Source organism: Eucalyptus grandis, chromosome 1 (assembly GCF_016545825.1).
Source record: "Eucalyptus grandis isolate ANBG69807.140 chromosome 1, ASM1654582v1, whole genome shotgun sequence".
In the NCBI taxonomy this organism is placed as follows: Eukaryota; Viridiplantae; Streptophyta; class Magnoliopsida; order Myrtales; family Myrtaceae; genus Eucalyptus; species Eucalyptus grandis.
The window spans coordinates 48,717,042-48,735,990 of NC_052612.1; the positions used below are offsets into that span (position 1 = coordinate 48,717,042).

Sequence of the window (18,949 nt, forward strand, 5' to 3'; positions counted from 1 at the left end):
TGGTTCCAACATATGTCATGAAACATATTTTTGCATTGTGCTAGGAAATATGACATGGAGCGGAGAATAGTCCTAATCTGCGCTAAGGATTCAATTTCCTGTTGAATCAGATTGTTGCTTTGTCCACCGGCAGGGAAAACAACATTTTCAGGATAGAATGTGTGCGCCTAACGTGTGCACCTAAACCAAAATAAATCACGTCTCCTCCCAAACCTAAGATTGAATCTCACACGTGCACAGTAAGAAGCTTGCTCGTCGAGATCAGAAGAATTTTCTCAACAGAAGACCCTGCCCAGTAATTGGTCTGTAGTCCACTAATCAATGTGCCCTCCTTTTCCAACCGCCTTTCTTCCTTTTTGACCAATTCCAATCGGTTAGTCGGCCTCCTCCCCGATGGTCAATATAATCTAAAATACTGGTTCACGCAGTCTTTAGAATTTCAACGGAATCTAACGCTTTCGTTAAACCCAAAAGCCAAAAACGAAAAGATAACCTCAACGTTTTCCTTAATGGATCGATCAAACACGCGAGGATCGTTTTCCCATCACGAGTCATCAAAATTTCGTGCGGCCTTTGATCTTATCAACTTACGTAGGATTCAGACGTAAGGGAGATGACGAAGAGCCTTGGGCTTGTGGTTGGTCATGAAGACAAAAAGAGGAGCTTTTTCTAGCGTGTCGTTGGCTAGTGCCAGGTGCTTTTTAGTCAAAATTCCAAACGCTCGCAGAGTGCCTTTAAGGGCTCGGCAATAACCCTAGTGCTTTCATGAAAGATGCCACTCGCCACGCACCATCTATGAATGGATTCCGATGAGATAGGATCCTAACATGGTCGAGACATGTGGTATAGCAATGGAAGTGATAATCAGCTCATAAACATTGGCGTGAGATACCCTCTGTTCTTTATACTTGGAAAAAGAGATGCTTTGCGGTGTTATTGAGCCTAATCCCTGTGGTCCTGATAGAGTTTCTTGGAAGCTGACTGCCTCAGGGAACTTCTCAGTTAGTAGTGCATGGAACGCTTTGAGACCTGAGAGCGTGAAGGTACCTTGGTGTGTAGATTGATTTGGTGCAGCCCTAGTATACCAAAGCACCGACTTTATCTCTTGCTTAGTAATGCATGATATGTTGGAAATTTTCTATAATATAGGCTTACATTAATTAATTAATTTTTTATTTTAAATAATTAGATTAATGGATATTCCAATATTTGTTGAACTCTATAGTGATATGATTGAATTGGGTATTGACATTTATTGATAACGGACTTAGTTGAGCAGCAAAGTGTAGGTAATTTTATTTAACTAAAGCCCATATGAGAAAGGCTCAATTGACACGCTGTTGATTAGGGTTTGCTAGGTCTTCTTTCTAACCTATAGAAGGGTAGGTTATACCTATTTGTTACTTTAATTTAATTGAAAGCTGCTATACTGAAATAGGTCATAAAAATGAAGATCCGGCATTCCAATAAATCTCTAATTATCAAGTTGATCTATTTTTCTTCAAATGAAGCAATGACTCAAACATATACGTTTTATTCCGCTGTACTTATCAATTTTGGTGTTTTACAGTCATATATGGATCCAATTCTTCTTGATTAATAAGTTGTTTATGGGGATAATTTTCTACATGAACCACATGTAGATAGTAAAATCCCAAACTATTATATTAGTCCATTGTCACATATTATTCAACTCAGTAATTTGACAATAAAATTTAATGAAAACTAACAAATGGTAAGTTTGTCAAAAGTGTAGTAGTTTGTGATGAATTTGTCAAAGATGCATTAGTTTGGGCTTTTTGGTGGTTAAAAAAATTAATTTTTAATAAATTTATCACAAATATACTGATTTGAAGTTTTTCAAAGTATTAACCCTATTATATAAAAGTCAAGCAGGTTGGGTCAATTACTTGCCCATATACGATATAATGATGAGTTAGTCATTAGTTCATGTAGATTTCATGAGTAGGCAACTTGGTTATCATTCAATGTTGCTGGATGGTGGATCCCTTGCCACGCTACTGTCTCTCTTGTTCGGATAGCAAATTCTAACTACCCAAGAGATGGAGAAGCAATGAAAACACCTAGCGTGGTAGAGAATTGTCACCCGATGTTAGTTCCAAAACAGAGACTTAGAGAATGGCAACACGTCGCGGGACCTAATTTTGCATTGCGCGAGTAAAAATGACATGAGTCATCGAATAGGCCTAACTTGCTCCCACGATTCGATTTCATCCCAAACCAGATTGGTCAGAGGCCTCAGTTCGCCTTCTGTACTCCAACTCTCTCTTTTTGGGGGAGAGGAAGGTGGGTCCGTCCCTTTTTACCTGTTGCAATTAGGAGATTCGGCCTCCACGACAATAATTAACACAACCTAGAATACCGGGTCGCGCACATTGTCTGAAATTTCAACAATTTCGTAACCCAAAAGCGAAAAAAAAGAAAAAGAAAAAGAAACCTCACATTTTTCTTAGTGGATCAATCAAACACGTATGGGTTCCAGATGCATGCCATTTGGAACATTTTCCGTAACACTAGGCTTTTTGACTCTCACATGCAGCTCTTTTAAATTACAGTATTTCCCGGAGCAACTTGTCGGAGCTGCCAATCTGGCTTGGAGACCGAGACCGCTTCTGGGTACTTAATTGATAATATATTCTTGCTTTCCATCGAGTAATTTATCAAGTAAACACGTGGTCACTTGAAGAGCATGAACTTAGGTGGGGCTTAACATTCAAACCCTAGAGTAGAGCCATGCTAATAAAGGCCCGGGTGAGCCAGTAGGTTCAAAGACAATTAGTGTGCCTAGACAGGCCGATCTTACCAAACTAATCACTTCATAATTATATCTTGCTCAGCAGTGTGTGATTGGCTTGAGACCAAAGATAAGATTACTCCGATGACATATTTAAGTCTCTCCTATCTGTTGTTGTCTGTGTGCAACGTGGGGCTGGAAGACAAAGACCACTTGTTTTATTAGTTGTTTTGTTCCCCAAAAAAAAAAAAAAAAAAAAAAACGTGGACTATTGGTTGCAATAAACTAAAACTTAATTTGACCACAGAGCATTCGCAATGTGCTGAATCCAATACTCCTAAATTGGGTTGTAAGGAACTCAGTTCCTAACGTAAGACGACGCTCCTTTTTTTTTTTTTAGGCAATATTATAAAGTAGAATACTTGATACTCTCTAGGTAAAGCGAAATGTCAAGATGATGTATGGAGTGAGCTCATGCTTGATTTTGATATTCATGTATAGTGAACAAATATATAATTTGGATTAGTACAATCTTTGAATTATCTTAATATTATAGGGGCTACTTGGTCTTGTTTTGTGATTACATGATTTTTGTCCTGTAAAAGAACACAATTTGGCCAACTCTAATAAATTATGAGACTCTCCTTGTTCCATGTTACTTTAACTTGCTTCACTAATTATGGGTAATAGATCCTTCAGAAAAAAAAAGGATTTGAGATGGCATAAAACGATGAGAATGGGCAACTTTTGGTTGTTTGACTCTCAAGTCGGATCCTTTTAGCTTATGGTCGAGTGAATTAGATCCAATCTCTTTTAAGTTTTTGCCTTTCAGAAAAAAGGTCGCTTTCTTTGGCCAAAATATAAGTGAATTAATTAGAAATAATCAGTCGCTTGCTTGCGTAGACGGCTTCTTCTCCACTAATAACGGCCCACACTTTTTCTTACCTCTTTATCTAAACAAAAAAGGTAGTTATTATTAAATTTTTTCCTCTCTAATTTAGTTTTTTAGTGAATTATATACCCGACTCACGAGAAATGAAGAAGCAAAATACGTGACGTGGGTGTTGGAACCTTGATATATGTAAATGAATTTGATATCGGATGAAATTTGTTGAAATACTAACAAAAAACCCTAGATAACAAAGAAGATTCTGATCTGACGTTGGTTCCGACACATGTCATGAAACATATTTTTGCATTGTGCTAGGAGATATGACGTGGAGCGTAGAATAGTCCTAATCTACGCTGAGGTTTCAATTTCATGTTAAATCTGATAGTTGCTTTGTCCACCGGCAGGGAAAACGACATTTTCAGGATAGAATGACACGTGTGCACCTAACGTGTGCACCTCAGCCAAAGTAAATCACGTCTCCTCCCTAACCTAAGATTGAATCTCACACGTGCACAGTAAGAGCTTTGCTCGTCGAGATCAGAAGAATTTTTTCAACAGAATCCTGCCCAGTAATTGGTCTGTAGTCCACTAAACAACGTGCCCTCCTTTTCCCACCGCCTTTCTTCCTTTTTGACCAATTCCAATCGGGTAGTCGGCCTCCTCCACGAAGATTAATATGATCTAGAATACTGGGTCACGCAATCTTTAGAATTTCAAATGAATCTAACCCTTTCGTTGAACCCAAAAGCCAAAAAGGAAAACAAAACATCAACGTTTTCCTTAATGGATCGATCAAACACGCGACGTTTTCCCATCACAAGTCATCAAAATTTCGTGCAGCCTTTGATCTTATCAAGTTACGTAGGATTCAGACGTAAAGAAGATGACGAAGAGCCTTGGGTTTGTGGTTGGTCATGGGGACAAAAAGAGGAGCTTTTCTAGTGTCGTTGGCTAGTGCCAGGTGCTTTTTAGTCAAAATTCCAGACGCTAGCAAAGTGCCTTTAGGGGCACGGCAATAACCCCAGTGCTTGCGTTAAAGACGCCACTCGCCACACGCCATCTATGAATGGATTCCAATAAGATAAGATCCTAACATGGTCGAGACATGTGTTATAGCAATGGAAGTGATAATCAGCTCATGAACATCGTCATGAGATACCTTCTGTTCTTTATACGTAGAAAAGGAGATGCTTTGCGGTGTTATCGAGCCTAATCCCTGTGGTCCTGATATACTTTCTTGGAAGCCGACTGCCTCGGGGGACTTCTCAGTTGGTAGTGCATGGAATGCTTTGAGAACTAAGGGCGTGAAGGTGCCTTGGTGTTGATTGATTTGATGCAGCCCTAGTATACCAGAACTTATCTCTTGGTCAGTAATGCATGATAGGCTTGCTACCGTATACAGATTAATCAAATGGCATATGCAAGTCTGTCCTATCTGTTGCCTATGCAAATTGTGGGGCTGGAAGATAGAGACCACTTGTTTTTTTGGTTGTTCCGTCTCGATAAAATGGTGAGCTGTTATGTTGCAATTGTACCTTATTATTGACTAGAAACAAAATTATCTCTTCTTTCATTACAAATACTGATACGATGGTATTAAGGATTAAAACAGCTGTTATGGTGAGGCAACGTTATTGTCTTGTGTTCAAGACGAAGGCAAATGGTGATACTCCTTGGGATCTAACTCACTGGTGTCTAGCTTCTTGAGCATGTAGCTGGCTGCTCCTGCGTTCTTGTCCCTTTCCAATAAACTAAAACTTATTGAACAAAAAAAATCGTAAAACAGCGAGGCTGAATGTTTGCGATTAGAAGCTAGACAGATGCTCGGATGTGAGGCAAACATAATCCCGTACTTGAAAGTTAACGCAGCCGCCTATGCAAGCTTGATGACATGAGAACTTATGACCTCAAAGCGATAACCAAGACAACTAGAAGAAGTCGTGTCCAATTCCAATAATGAATCCGACCTAACTACTTGCCTACCAAGATGTCAAAAGAACGTGCCTTCTTCCTCTGCTATGACCATGAAAGAGGCTTGCGACTTTTCTTTTATTAACAGGTCGAGAGAAAATCGCCATAGCTACTCTGGCCGAATGATACCGAGCATATTCCTTCCCATCCGTACATACTAGAAGACGCAACAAGAAGTCTTGAAGGTCCAAACTTCGCTTTGTCACCCTCATAAAGTCGACATGGAAGATAAACAAAAAGATGCGTCATGACAATTTTGAGCAACATTAAACATAAGGCTTTTACCGTTTCACATGTTCATCAAAAAGCACTTCGTTCCAGGATGAACCCTCTTAAAGGGGATTCTATTTATAATGATTTGAGGGATAATAAGAAGATATGGTGTGCGGTAGGGGTAATTATAAGCTACTCCCCAGTAATAATTGTTTGGACTGTCGATGTTGCTGTCAGTGCTAGGCTCCAGTTCTGGGATCTCGCCTGATCTGGGTCTCTTTCGGTCCCACTTACTCGATGACCGTCTGAAATCGCTTCCTCAAGTTTTGAACTAGCTGTACCGAGTCCATGTCCCCAATCACCGTCGCCTTCTTGTTGTTCACGTCCACGGCCACCAATTGTATTTCTTCAAGCCACTTGAGATTAGTTAAACGCGAACATGGTAGGGTGCAAAATATGCTGGTAAAGAGCTACGCGTTCTTATTTGTACATTCAACTCTAGTTTCAACCCCGCAAACTCGAGATCTGAGATTATCGTTTTGCAATTTTGTGGGGTACCCTCAAATGCAGAGACCATCTTCGTGGCCCTCTTCCTTCCCAATGGAGAAAAGGTACAGGGAACACAGAAAGGAAGGCACGTGGGCATAAAGATCCTGACCGGGAGGTTTGGCCGGATTCGCGAAATAGGTTAAAGAAGCAAAACGCGCTTTTGCTCTTTGCAAGAAGAGAATTGGAGTGAGTTTGAGTAGAAGAAGAGAAGTGGGAGTAGAATAGCTAGGAATCTTTGGAAAGCGATGGGGTTGCGATTTATATATATATTCAAATTAATGGAATTATACCACGATTTTCAAATTCTCTTAGTCTACCTCGCGTGCGTCAGGGTTCCACCCACATAGGAGTCGAACAAGTTGCTTGATGCATACAAAAGAAGCGTACGTGTCCGCCCCCTTTTGCAATTAATAAGAAATTAATTCAAGTAGGTATCCGAAGTGCAATCTATTAACTAAAGGATTAAAATACAGATAAACATTGGCTCTTAATGATCCCTCAGACAGCGGCTCAGTTTGTGTAAGAACCTCCGAGGAAGCTACCTCCGATGCATGCCAGACATTTGGAACATTTCCCGTAATTCTAGTTTATATAATCTTTGCTAGACAGGCCGTTCACACCAAATCAGACGATACATGAACATCCATGCGAACTAACAAAGTGTAGGGTAGAGCGATACAAGTGAAAGGTTGTATAGAGTAGAATCAAAGCACTTGCGAAGTCCACATAGCCGTTGACATATTGGATACAGCCCTACTGAGAAGGATAGTAACCATTGTAACCCCCATACGGTGGATAGCCCCCATACGGTGGATAGCCATTGTAACCCCCGTACGGGGGATAGCCATTGTGAGGATTGGGGTAATATGGGTGTCCATAGGGTGGATGAGGCTCCTGCCGTGGTGCCTCGGTCGTTGTTGAGACAGGGGTCTCGCTTTTCAGGTTAACAATTTGCGTCATCGGGAATTCCTTTCTCATCTTTTTGACGAGCGATACGGCATCCATGTCCCCATCGAATGTTAGTTGCTTCTTCTCGTCGTCCACTGAAAATGATTTTACATCTACACAGCCACATGAAAAAAAAAAAAAAGAAAAAAAAAAGGAAAAAAAAAAGGATGTACTCAGAACATTTACTTATTTTCATTTAGAATGGACAGTATTCAAGTCAAGGTACCTTCATTTTGGGAGACCAGCTTGATGGCCTTCTTCTTTTTCTTCTCGCTGGACCAATCCACCTGGATAATAACTTTCTGCATCGGAACGAAAACCACATCGATGTAACAAAGACCGTACATACAAAATTGACCGTACTTCATTTCTCATATCAAAGTACCCATATCACGTCTTAGAACCTAAAATTATCAATTTCATCTTTTCCAGCTAACTTCAAGAAGCATCTCTCACTCACAAAAGCATAATTTTTTCCAAACAAAATTTTGCCAAAACGGGTTCGGACAACAAATTAGGCTCGACCCAACCCTCCTATTTCTCAAAGAAGGGCACTGTACCTGCATATTTTTTTGCCAGAGTTTTGAATTAGATAAACGAGAATGCCGCCGGCTCTTCCCCAACCGAGTAAGCTTTGGACAGAGCACGAGAATTCTCAAGTTTGGTGGGAATGTGTTGGAAGATGATTGAGAGGCCTTTAAATAGAGACCTAAGTCTACCGGAGTCGAGCGGACGATACAAATGAAAAAGGAAGAAATTGGGTGCCAAAAAATGCAAAATCCACTCAGCCTCGCTCACGGATCCCACAGTGTCGTCTTACGTAATGGAGCGTGACCTCATTCGGTGACGTCATCGCATGTCGCATGGGGCCCGTTTATTAGTAGAAATTATGCGTGGAAGGGAAGAAATACGCGGTGGATTTGCTTCTAGAAGGTGTGGTTGCTACCTACTGGTGTTTGCACGAAAGAAAGTAGCACCTATATAAGAAAGCATGTCAAGATAGAGAGTTATTAGAAATATTAATCGTATTTTCTTCATCTTTGTATTATCTAATTGGGCAATTTGAGAAAGTTGGTAAAAGCAAGAAAACCCACTTCTCGGCTTTATATTATAGACTGATTCGCATGTCTCAAAATACGAAGGATAATATGAGGCATATAGTAATTTCATAGAAGTGGATGGTTATTTGATAAAACAATGAGAGGAAAAGAAAAATCAAATTACGATGATTTAACTTCGTGTATTTAGCCTTTTATGTAGATCAAAAAGAATTTTGAAAAGTGAGACCGAAATTCATGTTTTTTCGAGTGGTATATTAGATTGCTAATGTTATCTCGTATTAGGAAGTAAAGATGGTCAAAGATTCCCTCCAGCACTTTCTAGAGGAGGGTTCTATTTGGTCGGTCGGGGTTAGTGGAGAGAGCACTATGACCGGAGAAAATTTCTTCAAGCACGAGCTCCCCTTGGAGGCCCCATATTCGACATTAGATTGGAGATGATAAAGCAGCCTCTTTTTCTAAGCAACGATAGTTATCAGCCTTCTAGATGTTTTCAGCCGATGCATACCCTCGAAGAGTCGCGCATGACTCTCCTATAGGCAATGTAGCAAAGTCGAGGTCGCGAGACACTTGTCATGTCTTTAGAGGCGATCGATGGCCGGGTGGACTATTATCTAAGCCTGAGAGGCATAAGGTGGGTCCGGATAATGTCCTCACACGAGGAAGGCCCGCCAGCCCTTGGGAGAAAAGAACGTGCCTTCTTCCTCTACTATGACCATGAAAGAGGCTTGCGACTTTTCCTTTATAAACAGGTTGCGAGAAAATCGCCATAGCTACTCTGGCTGAATGATACCAAGCATACCCCTTCGCATCCGTACATACTAAAAAGCGCAACAAGAAGCCTTGAAGGTCCAAACTTCGCTTGTCACGCTCATAAAGTCGACATTGAAGATAAAAAAAGATACTGTAGGAATTCAAATCGGCGGAAGACGACTTACCTGATTCCAATACGCAAACAGCAAATAGCCCCGGAACGAACGTTGAATTGCGAATAAATCACGAACAACACTTCCTCACGTTAGTCTGGATGCAATCACGAGGAAAGCACCCGATTTCCACAGCGTAAATGCCTATTGTTCTTGCAAAGATGAAATTGAACGCCTTGATGGAAAGGGGAGATAAAATGAAGAAAATGTTTTGAACGTACGTTTGTCCAACTACCCCAACGGTTGTTTTCAGGGGTCTTTTATATGACCCCATCACACCCCTCCATCGTAACATATCAAGTCTAAATGGTGCAGTCCAATTGCACCCCATCATGGACGTACTAGCTAAAGTACAACATCTTCCACTCGGACATGATGGGTTTGATAGCGCTCTATCAAAATATAAGGCATTCAACATTTATCAACTTTACAAAACAATTCATATTGGCAAATAAGTCGTGCGACCAGTGAGTACACCTACACTTGGGAGCTCAAATTATGCACCTGTTAGGGATGACAAAATGGCTATAGTCCTGAAAAGAAATAAACAATGGATGTCTCACAGTGCCCCAGACATATTTTGTTACATCAGTTCAAAGTATACATATCCCTTAAAGGCTATACTTAACTATTCTAAAAAACACACCATGTATTTATAATTACATCCGCAACCACATAGGGTGATATAATTGGTCGACTAGTAAATACATATGATATATGTAAAACAACAATAATCTTCCTTCGCACTCACGTCTTTCTCAATTGATATTTCATTTCGAGAACATAGTCAGAAGTAACATATGTCACAAAATTGAGGTAAAATACAAATTACCTCAAGGGCTCACATGATGAGTAAATAAGAATAATTTTACTCATCTTCCCTTATTGGTCGTACAATGCACATGTAGTATGAATTACATGCTATAGTGGATTACTCTTTCTATAAGAGCGTATATCATTTATCAAATATATCCACCATATAGATCTTAGCCTAAACATAGTCACGTGTTTCTCACGTACTCATGTTTAGCCCGAGTGCTATATCAGCTCGCTTTCTATAGCGCCCAATTAAGTACTCGCATTCGGCATCTTTCAAGCATACATGATTGTGGGACTATCATGTTCAGTCTTATTATAAACAAATCACAGACCTCATCTTGATTCCAATCAAGGCGACATATTTTATGTACTAAATTTGTTCTTAAGCATTTATTTGTACATAACATCTCATCTCAACGTGCTAACTACAGCACTTGAGGAGATTGCTCGTGTGAGTGAGCCAATCATTGCCTGCTGACATAATTTTCAATAATATATGTGTGTTTGTGCTAGTCTTATAGCAGATTTGTACTTATTGATAAAATATCAAATCACTAATAAACAAACAAATACAATACATCTGTTCACAAATACATAAACCAATGATCCTCTACAATAACATATATCACATTTTACGCAATCCTAGTGACATCCTATGGGTCAAGAATATGTCTCTAGGAATAGCCTTCATAAATGGATCAGCAACCATTCTATTGGTTGAAATGTATTGCAGGATCACTTCTTTCTGCGCTATAATATCTCTGATAAAGTTATTCTTTATGTCAATGTGCTTTGTCCTTCCATGATACTTGGGATCTTTCATATAGGCAATGGCTGCTTGACTATCGCAATAAACTGTCACCGGTCTAGGAACTTCAGTAACAGTGGCTAAATTTTCCAAGAAACGTTTTAGCCATACTACTTCTTGCACAGCGGTAGAACATGCAATAAATTCTGCCTCCGTCGTAAACAAGGCCGTGCATGTCTGTTTCTTGCTATTCCAATAAATCGCACCTCCATTGAGCAAGAACGTATATCCATAAGTCGATTTACGCTCATCCAAGTCTCCACCCCAATCGGCATCTGAATAACCCAATAGGTGTAAATCATTCCCTTGGTAACAAAGTCGATAGTCCATGGTGCCCTTCAAATATCTCAGGATCCTCTTCACTACTTTCTAGTGTGCTTGACCAGGATTTGATTGATATCAGCTCACCAATCCCACAGTATAACATATGTCGGGTCGAGTACACATCATAGCATATATCAAACTTCTTACTGCACTAGAGTAAGGAACAGTTTCCATCACTTTAATTTCTTCTGGAGTCTTAGGACACATCTCAGTACTTAGGCCTTCACCTTGTATGACAGGGGTATCAATAGGATTACAATGTTGCATATTGAAACGCTCAAGAATCTTCATAATATAAGACTCTTGTGATAAAGTAAGGAGTTTCCTCGATCGATCTCTTTCGATCTTAACTCCTAATATATAAGCAGCTTCTCCCATGTCCTTCATCTCAAAATTGGAGAACAACCATTCTTTTATGGTGATAACCAAAACCTTGTCATTTCCAACCAACAGAATATTGTCAACATAAAATAATAAAATTATAAATTTATCTTTTGACCGCTTGACATATACACAGTGATCTTCTTCGATCATCGTGAAATCAAAAGTTATTATTGCTCGATAAAAACAAAGATACCATTGTCTAGATGATTACTTAAGGTCATATATTGAGCGATGAAGCTTGCAAACTTTTTGCTCTTGACCTTTAGCTATGAAACCTATTGGTTGTTTCATATAGATTTCCTCATCTAATTCTCCATTGAAAAATGCCGTCTTTACATCCATTTAATGTAATTCAAGGTCCAAATGTGCAACAATGGCTAGAATAAGGCATATTGAGGCAAACCTTACAACTGGTGAAAAAGTTTCCTCATAGTCTATACCCTCTTGTTGAGTATAGCCTTTTGCCACAAGGCGAGCCTTATATTTTTCAATGGATCCATCCACCTTTCGCTTAATCTTGAAGACCCATTTCTTTCCAATAGCCTTACGATTGGGTGGTAGATCAACGAAGTCCCAGACATGGTTTGCCCTCATAGACTCCATCTCATCTTCCAAAGCTTTTCTCCATTCTTCTTTATCAGAGGATGAGAGAGCCTCTTGAACAGTCTTAAGCTCAGCATCATCTTTTTGAGCAATCATAAATGCTTCCCCTTCAATCTTAAAATGACGACGAGGAATACTTTTACGATTACTTTTACGTAATTGAATTTCTCTTGAATTCAATTTATCAGGCAATGCAACACTCTCACTAGGTTTTGTGTGTTGAGGTAAATCTTCATTTCCCTCTACAACATCAGTGGGTGTGTTATCATGATCTTCCATCTCATATAATTGGAAGTCCTTATCAATCTCACCTCTACTAGGAAAATTGTTCTCTAAGAACGTGACATCTCGTGACTCCATTTCAGTCACACTTCCATCAGCTTATTCACCTATGAATACGTACCCTTTGGAGTGTTCGAAATATCTTATAAAGATACATTTCTTCCCTCTAGGACCTAAGTTGTCATATTTATGGGAAGAATCATGAATATAAGCTGCACATCCCCATGGACGTAGACTATTCAAGTCTGGTTTCCTACCAGTCCATAATTCATAAGGGGTGGAAGTGACCAATTTTGAGGGCACACGGTTAAGTATATAGGCAGCAATCAATAACGCATCTCCCAAATAGAAGATAGGTAAATTTGCTTGTGCCATCATAGACCTAACCATTTCTAATAGGGTTCTATTCCTTCTCTCAGCTATCCCATTTTGTTGTGGAGTATCAGGAATAATCAATTGTCGTATAATTCCCTTTTCATCACAAAGAGCCTTGAATTGTTCCGATAGATACTCACGTCAACGATCGGTTCTCAATGCCTTTATTGTTTTGTTCAACTGATTCTCTACCATCGCTATATATCATCTAAAGCAATCTAATGCTTCTAACTTATGGGAAATCATAAGGACATAACCGAAACATGTGAAGTTATCTATGAAAGTGATGAAATATGAGGCTCTATGCCTCGCCCTCACATTCAAAGAACCACAAATGTCAAAATGTATGAAATGCAATGGAAATTCAGCTCTAGTCCCTTTACCGAATGGTTTTTTAGTTGCTTTTCCCGCTAGACAATGTTCACATACGGATAGACTAACATTAATGAGTGACCCTAAAAGGCATTCTCTAGCTAATCTTTGCATTCTTTGCAATCCAATGTGACATAATCTAGCATGCCAAGTGCTTGCATCAATCTCAACGTTATTAGAAGATGCAATTAAAGAAAAACAACAATCAACATTAACATTGTACTGATCATAGTCAATGTCTAACACCATAAAACCATTCGATACATGACATGAACCATAATAGACTATTCCATACAAAATGTCAACACAATCACCATGGAAATTCAATACATAACCTAAGCTAAGAAGAATAACTACAGAGATCAAGTTTCGTCAAATATCTGGAGCATTAAGAACATCATGCAGGAATAGGTTTCGACCACCACATAAGATTAATTTACATGTGCCGATACCCTTCACTTCAACTCTTGAGTTATTCCCAACATATATCCATCTTCTTCTAAGTGGTATTCGACGATACTCCATAAATGCTTCTCGGTCTCTAGCTACATGGTTTGTTGCTCCTGAGTCTACAGTCCACATTGGATGAAATTCAGCAAGCATTACAATACTAGAAACAAAAGCATTACTCAAAGTAATGGAGTAATAGGGTACCTTTTTCGGCTCAGTGCATTCACGAGTAAAGTGACCCATCTTGCCACAATTGTGGCACTCCATCTTGGCCTTGTCCTTCTTCCCACCACACTTCTTGTGTCGGAAGGTCTTAGCCCTCTTGGGTGCCTTATCAGTCATCTTCCCTTTATTGTTGAACTGAAAATTCCTCTTGCGCTTGAAGCCCGAAACTTTGCGCGAACTCGATTTAGCAACATAAGCATGAGTAAAGGATCTCGCAACCTCTAGGCGCTCATCCTCTAATTCCAAATGATGCGCAATATCATCAAAAGTGACAATATTCTCATTATGCGTCATATCGATCTTCATATGCTCCAAATTGTCAGGAAGAGACCTTATAACAGCTTGAACTTGCTGTTCATCAGTAAAGAAGTGACCTGCCGACTTCAGCTCATGAATCATATTTGGCATCTCCTAAAGATGTTGCCTCATCATTACATTTGGGCGCTTTCAGAATGTGTCAAATTTGATGGTGACTCTCCTCAGCTTAGTGGCAGATGTACCCCCAAACTTGTCCTTCAAGGCAACCCACATAACTTGAGCTTTATCATAACTCTCAAACTCACATATGAGATCATCTTGCATACAACTCAGCAACGTGATGCGAGCAATACTATTTTTCTTTTTCCAAGCTTGATAAGCTTCCAGATCTCTCCTGTGTTGAGCTGAAGTTCCATGCTCAGGTTCATCTATGGTATGGTTAAGGGTTTTCAAAACGTCTTGCTCCTCAAGGATGTACTGAACCTTTTGGTGCCAAATATCATAATTGTCACCGTTCAGCTTCTTACCCTTATTGAGGTCAGCCACAATGGTCTTGGATGCCGAAACCATAATCAATTGCTATAACACATTAACATAATAAACGCAGAATCAATACTAGCACACTATACCAAGTAACACACATATTTAATTTGCAGTAAAGACAAACTAAATTAATGATAATTCAACAAAAGACACAAAGGCAAAAGTTCACTATGTTCCCAATCAACTTCTATGTACAATTGTTCTATTATCATTAATTAGTTTAATTTGCACAAATTTTAAGTTCTAGGTGAGAACTCCTTTCAATTCTACCAACCTACGAACTCCCACTAGGAAAAATAATTACATGGCCTTATGTAATTTCTACATTTTTCCTTAACAAAAAAAAAAAAAAAACATAGTATGATAATAATCAATGTATAAACAACAATCATGCTTCAACTATAATCAAAAGATGCAATTCAACATGTAATGGATTTCCTACCATTGTTCTAATTTTCTAGCAACTAGAAGATTGCAAGTATATTAAAATATATACATCATATCATTGAACCAAGCTTTACACAACATATATAACATTATTTGCACACAAGCTAGCTACTGTATTTCCTAAATCACAAGAAAATACAAACTACAAATGAATAAACTGCATTAAACCCCAAAAAATACGTGTACATAGGGTTTCCTACGCATTTTCACACATTTATAAAATTCAAAATTAAAAAATAATTATACCACTGTGTAGAGAATATTCATACGAACCAAACATCGCTAGCCACGCTCCAATTGGAGCTCGCACGTGCCCCCACGCGCCACCTGAGTGCGCGGTGCGTGTGGCACAGGCGCCAACAAGCCAAACAACTCCTGGCCGGTTCGACCGGTCCAACCGGTGACCGGTCTGACCGTTGACTGATCAACGGTCGGGTTAGGTCGGGTCACCCGGTTTGGATCCCGGGTCGGGTCATGGGTTGGGTCGCCGGCCAACCAATTATCGCAGCGGTGACGTCATCGATGACGTCATTCGGCGACCGACCGTTGAATGACGTCACGGTGACGTCACCATGCGCCGGTTCGCCAACTGGTGCGCATCGCGCATGTGCCGGTTCGCCGACCGGCACGTGTGGCGCACGCGCTGGCTCTGCCAGCGCTTCAAGCGCGTCGTGCCCACGCGTAGCGGCTTCTGGCCGCGTGTGTAGGCGCATCCGGCGTCTTCCAGCGGCGCTCAACCCATCGCCGGACTCGTCTCGGCGAACTCTTGCAGCCTGTATATTCAAAAATTAATTTTGACCAAAAAATTATTTCGAAAAACGGCCAAAACCTCACGTATGCATGTGACCCCGAACCCGTTCTTTGCTCCGGTTCAATTTCGAGTTTTTCATATGGCAATTCCAACTATCAGAGATTCAAACAGTGTAGAATACAATCTCCTGATCTCAATATCAAATGGTAAATGAGAAAACTCAATGAAAAACAAGGCAGAAATCACGACCGGGCTTTGATACCAATGTTGGAATTTAAGTCGACGGAAGATGACTTACCTGATTCCAATGCGTAAACAGCAAATAGCCCCGGAACGAACGTTGAATTGCGAATAAATCACGAACAACACTTCCTCACGTTAGTCTGGATGCAATCACGAGGAAAGCACCCGATTTCCACGGCGTAAATGCCTATTGTTCTTGCAAAGATGAAATGGAACGCCTTGATAGAAAGGGGAGAGAAAATGAAGAAAATGTTTTGAACGTACGTTTGTCCAACCACCCCAACAGTTGTTTTCAAGAGTCTTTTATATGACCCCATCACACCCCTTCATCGTAACATATCAAGTCCAAATGGTGCGGTCCAATTGCACCCCATCATGGACGTACTAGCTAAAGTACAATATATACAAAACATAAGGCTTTTACATGTTCATCAGGAAGCACTTCGTTCCAGGATCAACACTCTTAAAAGGGATTTTATAAATAATGATTTGAGGTATAATAAGGAAATGGGTATTGGGTATTGTGTCCATGTCAACTAGCTGTGCCTGGTCTATGTCCTCAATCACCGTCGCCTTCTTGTTGTCCATGTCCACAGCCACCGGTTGTATCCCTTCGAGCCACTTGAGATTAGTTAAACGCGAACATGGCATTGAGATCACGACGACTTATCGTTCTCAATAATGTTCTTGTTTATTTGTTCCGGACCCCACAAAGAAAAGGTAAGACTCAAGCTTGAGAGGCGACGTGGACATTGAGATCCCTGACCGGCACCATTTGGCGGGATTTGTGAAGAAGGCTAATGAAGCAAAACGTGATTTTGCTCTTTGCAAGGAGGGAAATAGAGTGAGCTGAGTAGAAGAAGAGAAGTGTGAATAGAATAGCTAGGAATCTTGGGAATGCGATGGGATCTCTCGCATGAGAAGCAACTTGCAATTATAGAGGGCCCCAGTTGACCCGAGTCAAGCAAAAAAATATTAGTCCAGTGAATGGAATTATACCATGATTTTCAAATTCCCTGTCTGATTCGCATCCGTACATGGTCCACTTACATAGGATTCGAGCAAGTTGCCTAATGCATACAAAAGAAGCCAAAAAAAATGGCTTATTTCTAATTATGAGTATACCAATGTAGAGACTTTCACATTCTAATTTCAAGAATAGGATTATCGATTAAGTTATTGTGCAATCTAAAAAAACATTGAATCATCCCATGGCACTTGAATCTAGAATTTATATACTATTTATATACACATGGTCTCCCTTTATTTGTGAATTTTTTTTTAAAAATTTTTTTGGTCACACATTTTAATACGATAACTAGTCAAGTTTCAAGTTTCGTTGAGTTAATATTGCATCCTTTTTCAATTAATAAGAAATTAATCCAAGTGGGTATTGTGCGTGCACGATCTATTAGCTAACGGATTAAAGTATAGAGAAGGGGCGGCTCTTAATGACTCCTCAAACGGCGGCTCAGTTTGTGCAAGAACCTTCGAGGAAGCTGCCTCCGATGCATGCCAGGCATTTGGAACATTTCCCGTGACGCTAGCTAGGTCGCTCGTTAGGGGTTTTTTCTAACGCCTTGTTTATATCACTTCATATGCAGCTCTTCTGAAATTCCAATGTCTCCCGAAGCTGCTCGACTGATGATGCGACCTTTGCTAAACAGGCCGAGATCACACCAAACCGAACGGTATATTAACATCCATGCAAACTTACAAAGGGCAGGGCAGAGCAATACAGATGACATGCCGTACAAAATAGGACTGGAGCATTTGACGAAGTCCACATAGCCGCGAACATATTCCTACTGAAAAGGATGGTGAATATTGTGACCCCCGTACAGCGGCGGCGCGGACGGCTGCCCCCAATTGGGAAGACCCGGGTACTGCGGCTGTCCATAGGTTGGATGAAACTGAGGATAATGGTAACCATCATGGCCCCAGTACGGTGGCGCGGGCGGCTGAGGATTGGGGTGATATGGGGTTTCGGGGGATGAACGAGGCTGTTGTGGTTGTGCCTCAACTGAGATCTGGGTCATGGCGATAATCTGCGTCGGAAATTCCTTTCTCATCTTTTTCACAAGTGGTACGGGATCCATCTCCCCTTCCAGCGTTAGCTGCTTCTTCTCGTCGTTCACGGAAAATGATTCTACGTCTACACAGCCACATGAAAAATTTATATTTATATATATACTCACTCAAAACATTTACTTATTTTCATTTAGAATGGACGATATTCAAGTCGTAGCACCTTGGTTTTTGGAGACCATCTTGATGGCCTTCTTCTTGCTCTTCTCGCTGTCCCAATCCACTTGGATGATAACTCTCTGCACCAAAACCATAACCACATCAACGTGACACGCACCCTAGATGAAAATTTACCATACTTCACTTCCCACATCAAATTACCCTCGCATTTCGAAACCTACTGTTATCATTCTCATCTTTTGCAGCTAACTTCAAAAAGCATCTCTCAGCTTATCCACGCATAATTTTATACGAACGGAATTTCATCACGAATTAGTTCAAAAACAAAGTAGGCTCGACTTGACCCTCCTATTTCTCAACGAAGGGAAGTGTACCTGCATAGTTTTTGCCGGAGTTTCGAAGTAGATAGAAGAGAATTCTGCTGGCTCTTCCCCCGCTCGAGTAAGCTTTGGACAGAGCACGTGAATTCTCAAGTTTGATGGGAATGTGTTGGAAGACGAGGCCCTTAATATAGAGACCTAAGTCCACCCAGAGTCAATCGGAAA

The 18,949-nt window shown here is 40.3% G+C and overlaps 2 protein-coding genes across 2 annotated transcripts; both read right to left on the minus strand.

Moving 5' to 3' along the window:
* Positions 1-6,812: 6,812 nt before the first annotated feature.
* LOC104448319 (annexin A7) lies at positions 6,813-8,049 on the minus strand. The gene is made up of 3 exons (XM_010062105.3): positions 7,889-8,049; positions 7,555-7,630; positions 6,813-7,441 (listed from the first exon to the last, which is right to left on the minus strand). The coding sequence occupies exons 1-3, from the start codon at positions 7,892-7,894 to the stop codon at positions 7,134-7,136; spliced, it is 390 nt and encodes a 129-aa protein (XP_010060407.2). The 5' UTR covers positions 7,895-8,049; the 3' UTR covers positions 6,813-7,133.
* A 9,821-nt stretch (positions 8,050-17,870) lies between these two features.
* Positions 17,871-18,903, minus strand: LOC104448330 (heavy metal-associated isoprenylated plant protein 41). The gene is made up of 3 exons (XM_039308859.1): positions 18,779-18,903; positions 18,448-18,523; positions 17,871-18,351 (listed from the first exon to the last, which is right to left on the minus strand). Exons 1-3 carry the CDS (start codon positions 18,782-18,784, stop codon positions 18,002-18,004), a joined length of 432 nt encoding a protein of 143 aa, XP_039164793.1. The 5' UTR covers positions 18,785-18,903; the 3' UTR covers positions 17,871-18,001.
* Positions 18,904-18,949: the final 46 nt, after the last annotated feature.

What these genes read in the sequence shown, in the direction of transcription:
- LOC104448319 (XM_010062105.3), bottom strand. An exon ending in GCTGGTCTCCCAAAATGAAG is followed by an intron (nt 7,442 to 7,554) that starts GTACCTTGACTT and finishes GTGGCTGTGTAG; the next exon opens with ATGTAAAATCATTTTCAGTG.
- LOC104448330 (XM_039308859.1), bottom strand. An exon ending in GATGGTCTCCAAAAACCAAG is followed by an intron (nt 18,352 to 18,447) that starts GTGCTACGACTT and finishes GTGGCTGTGTAG; the next exon opens with ACGTAGAATCATTTTCCGTG.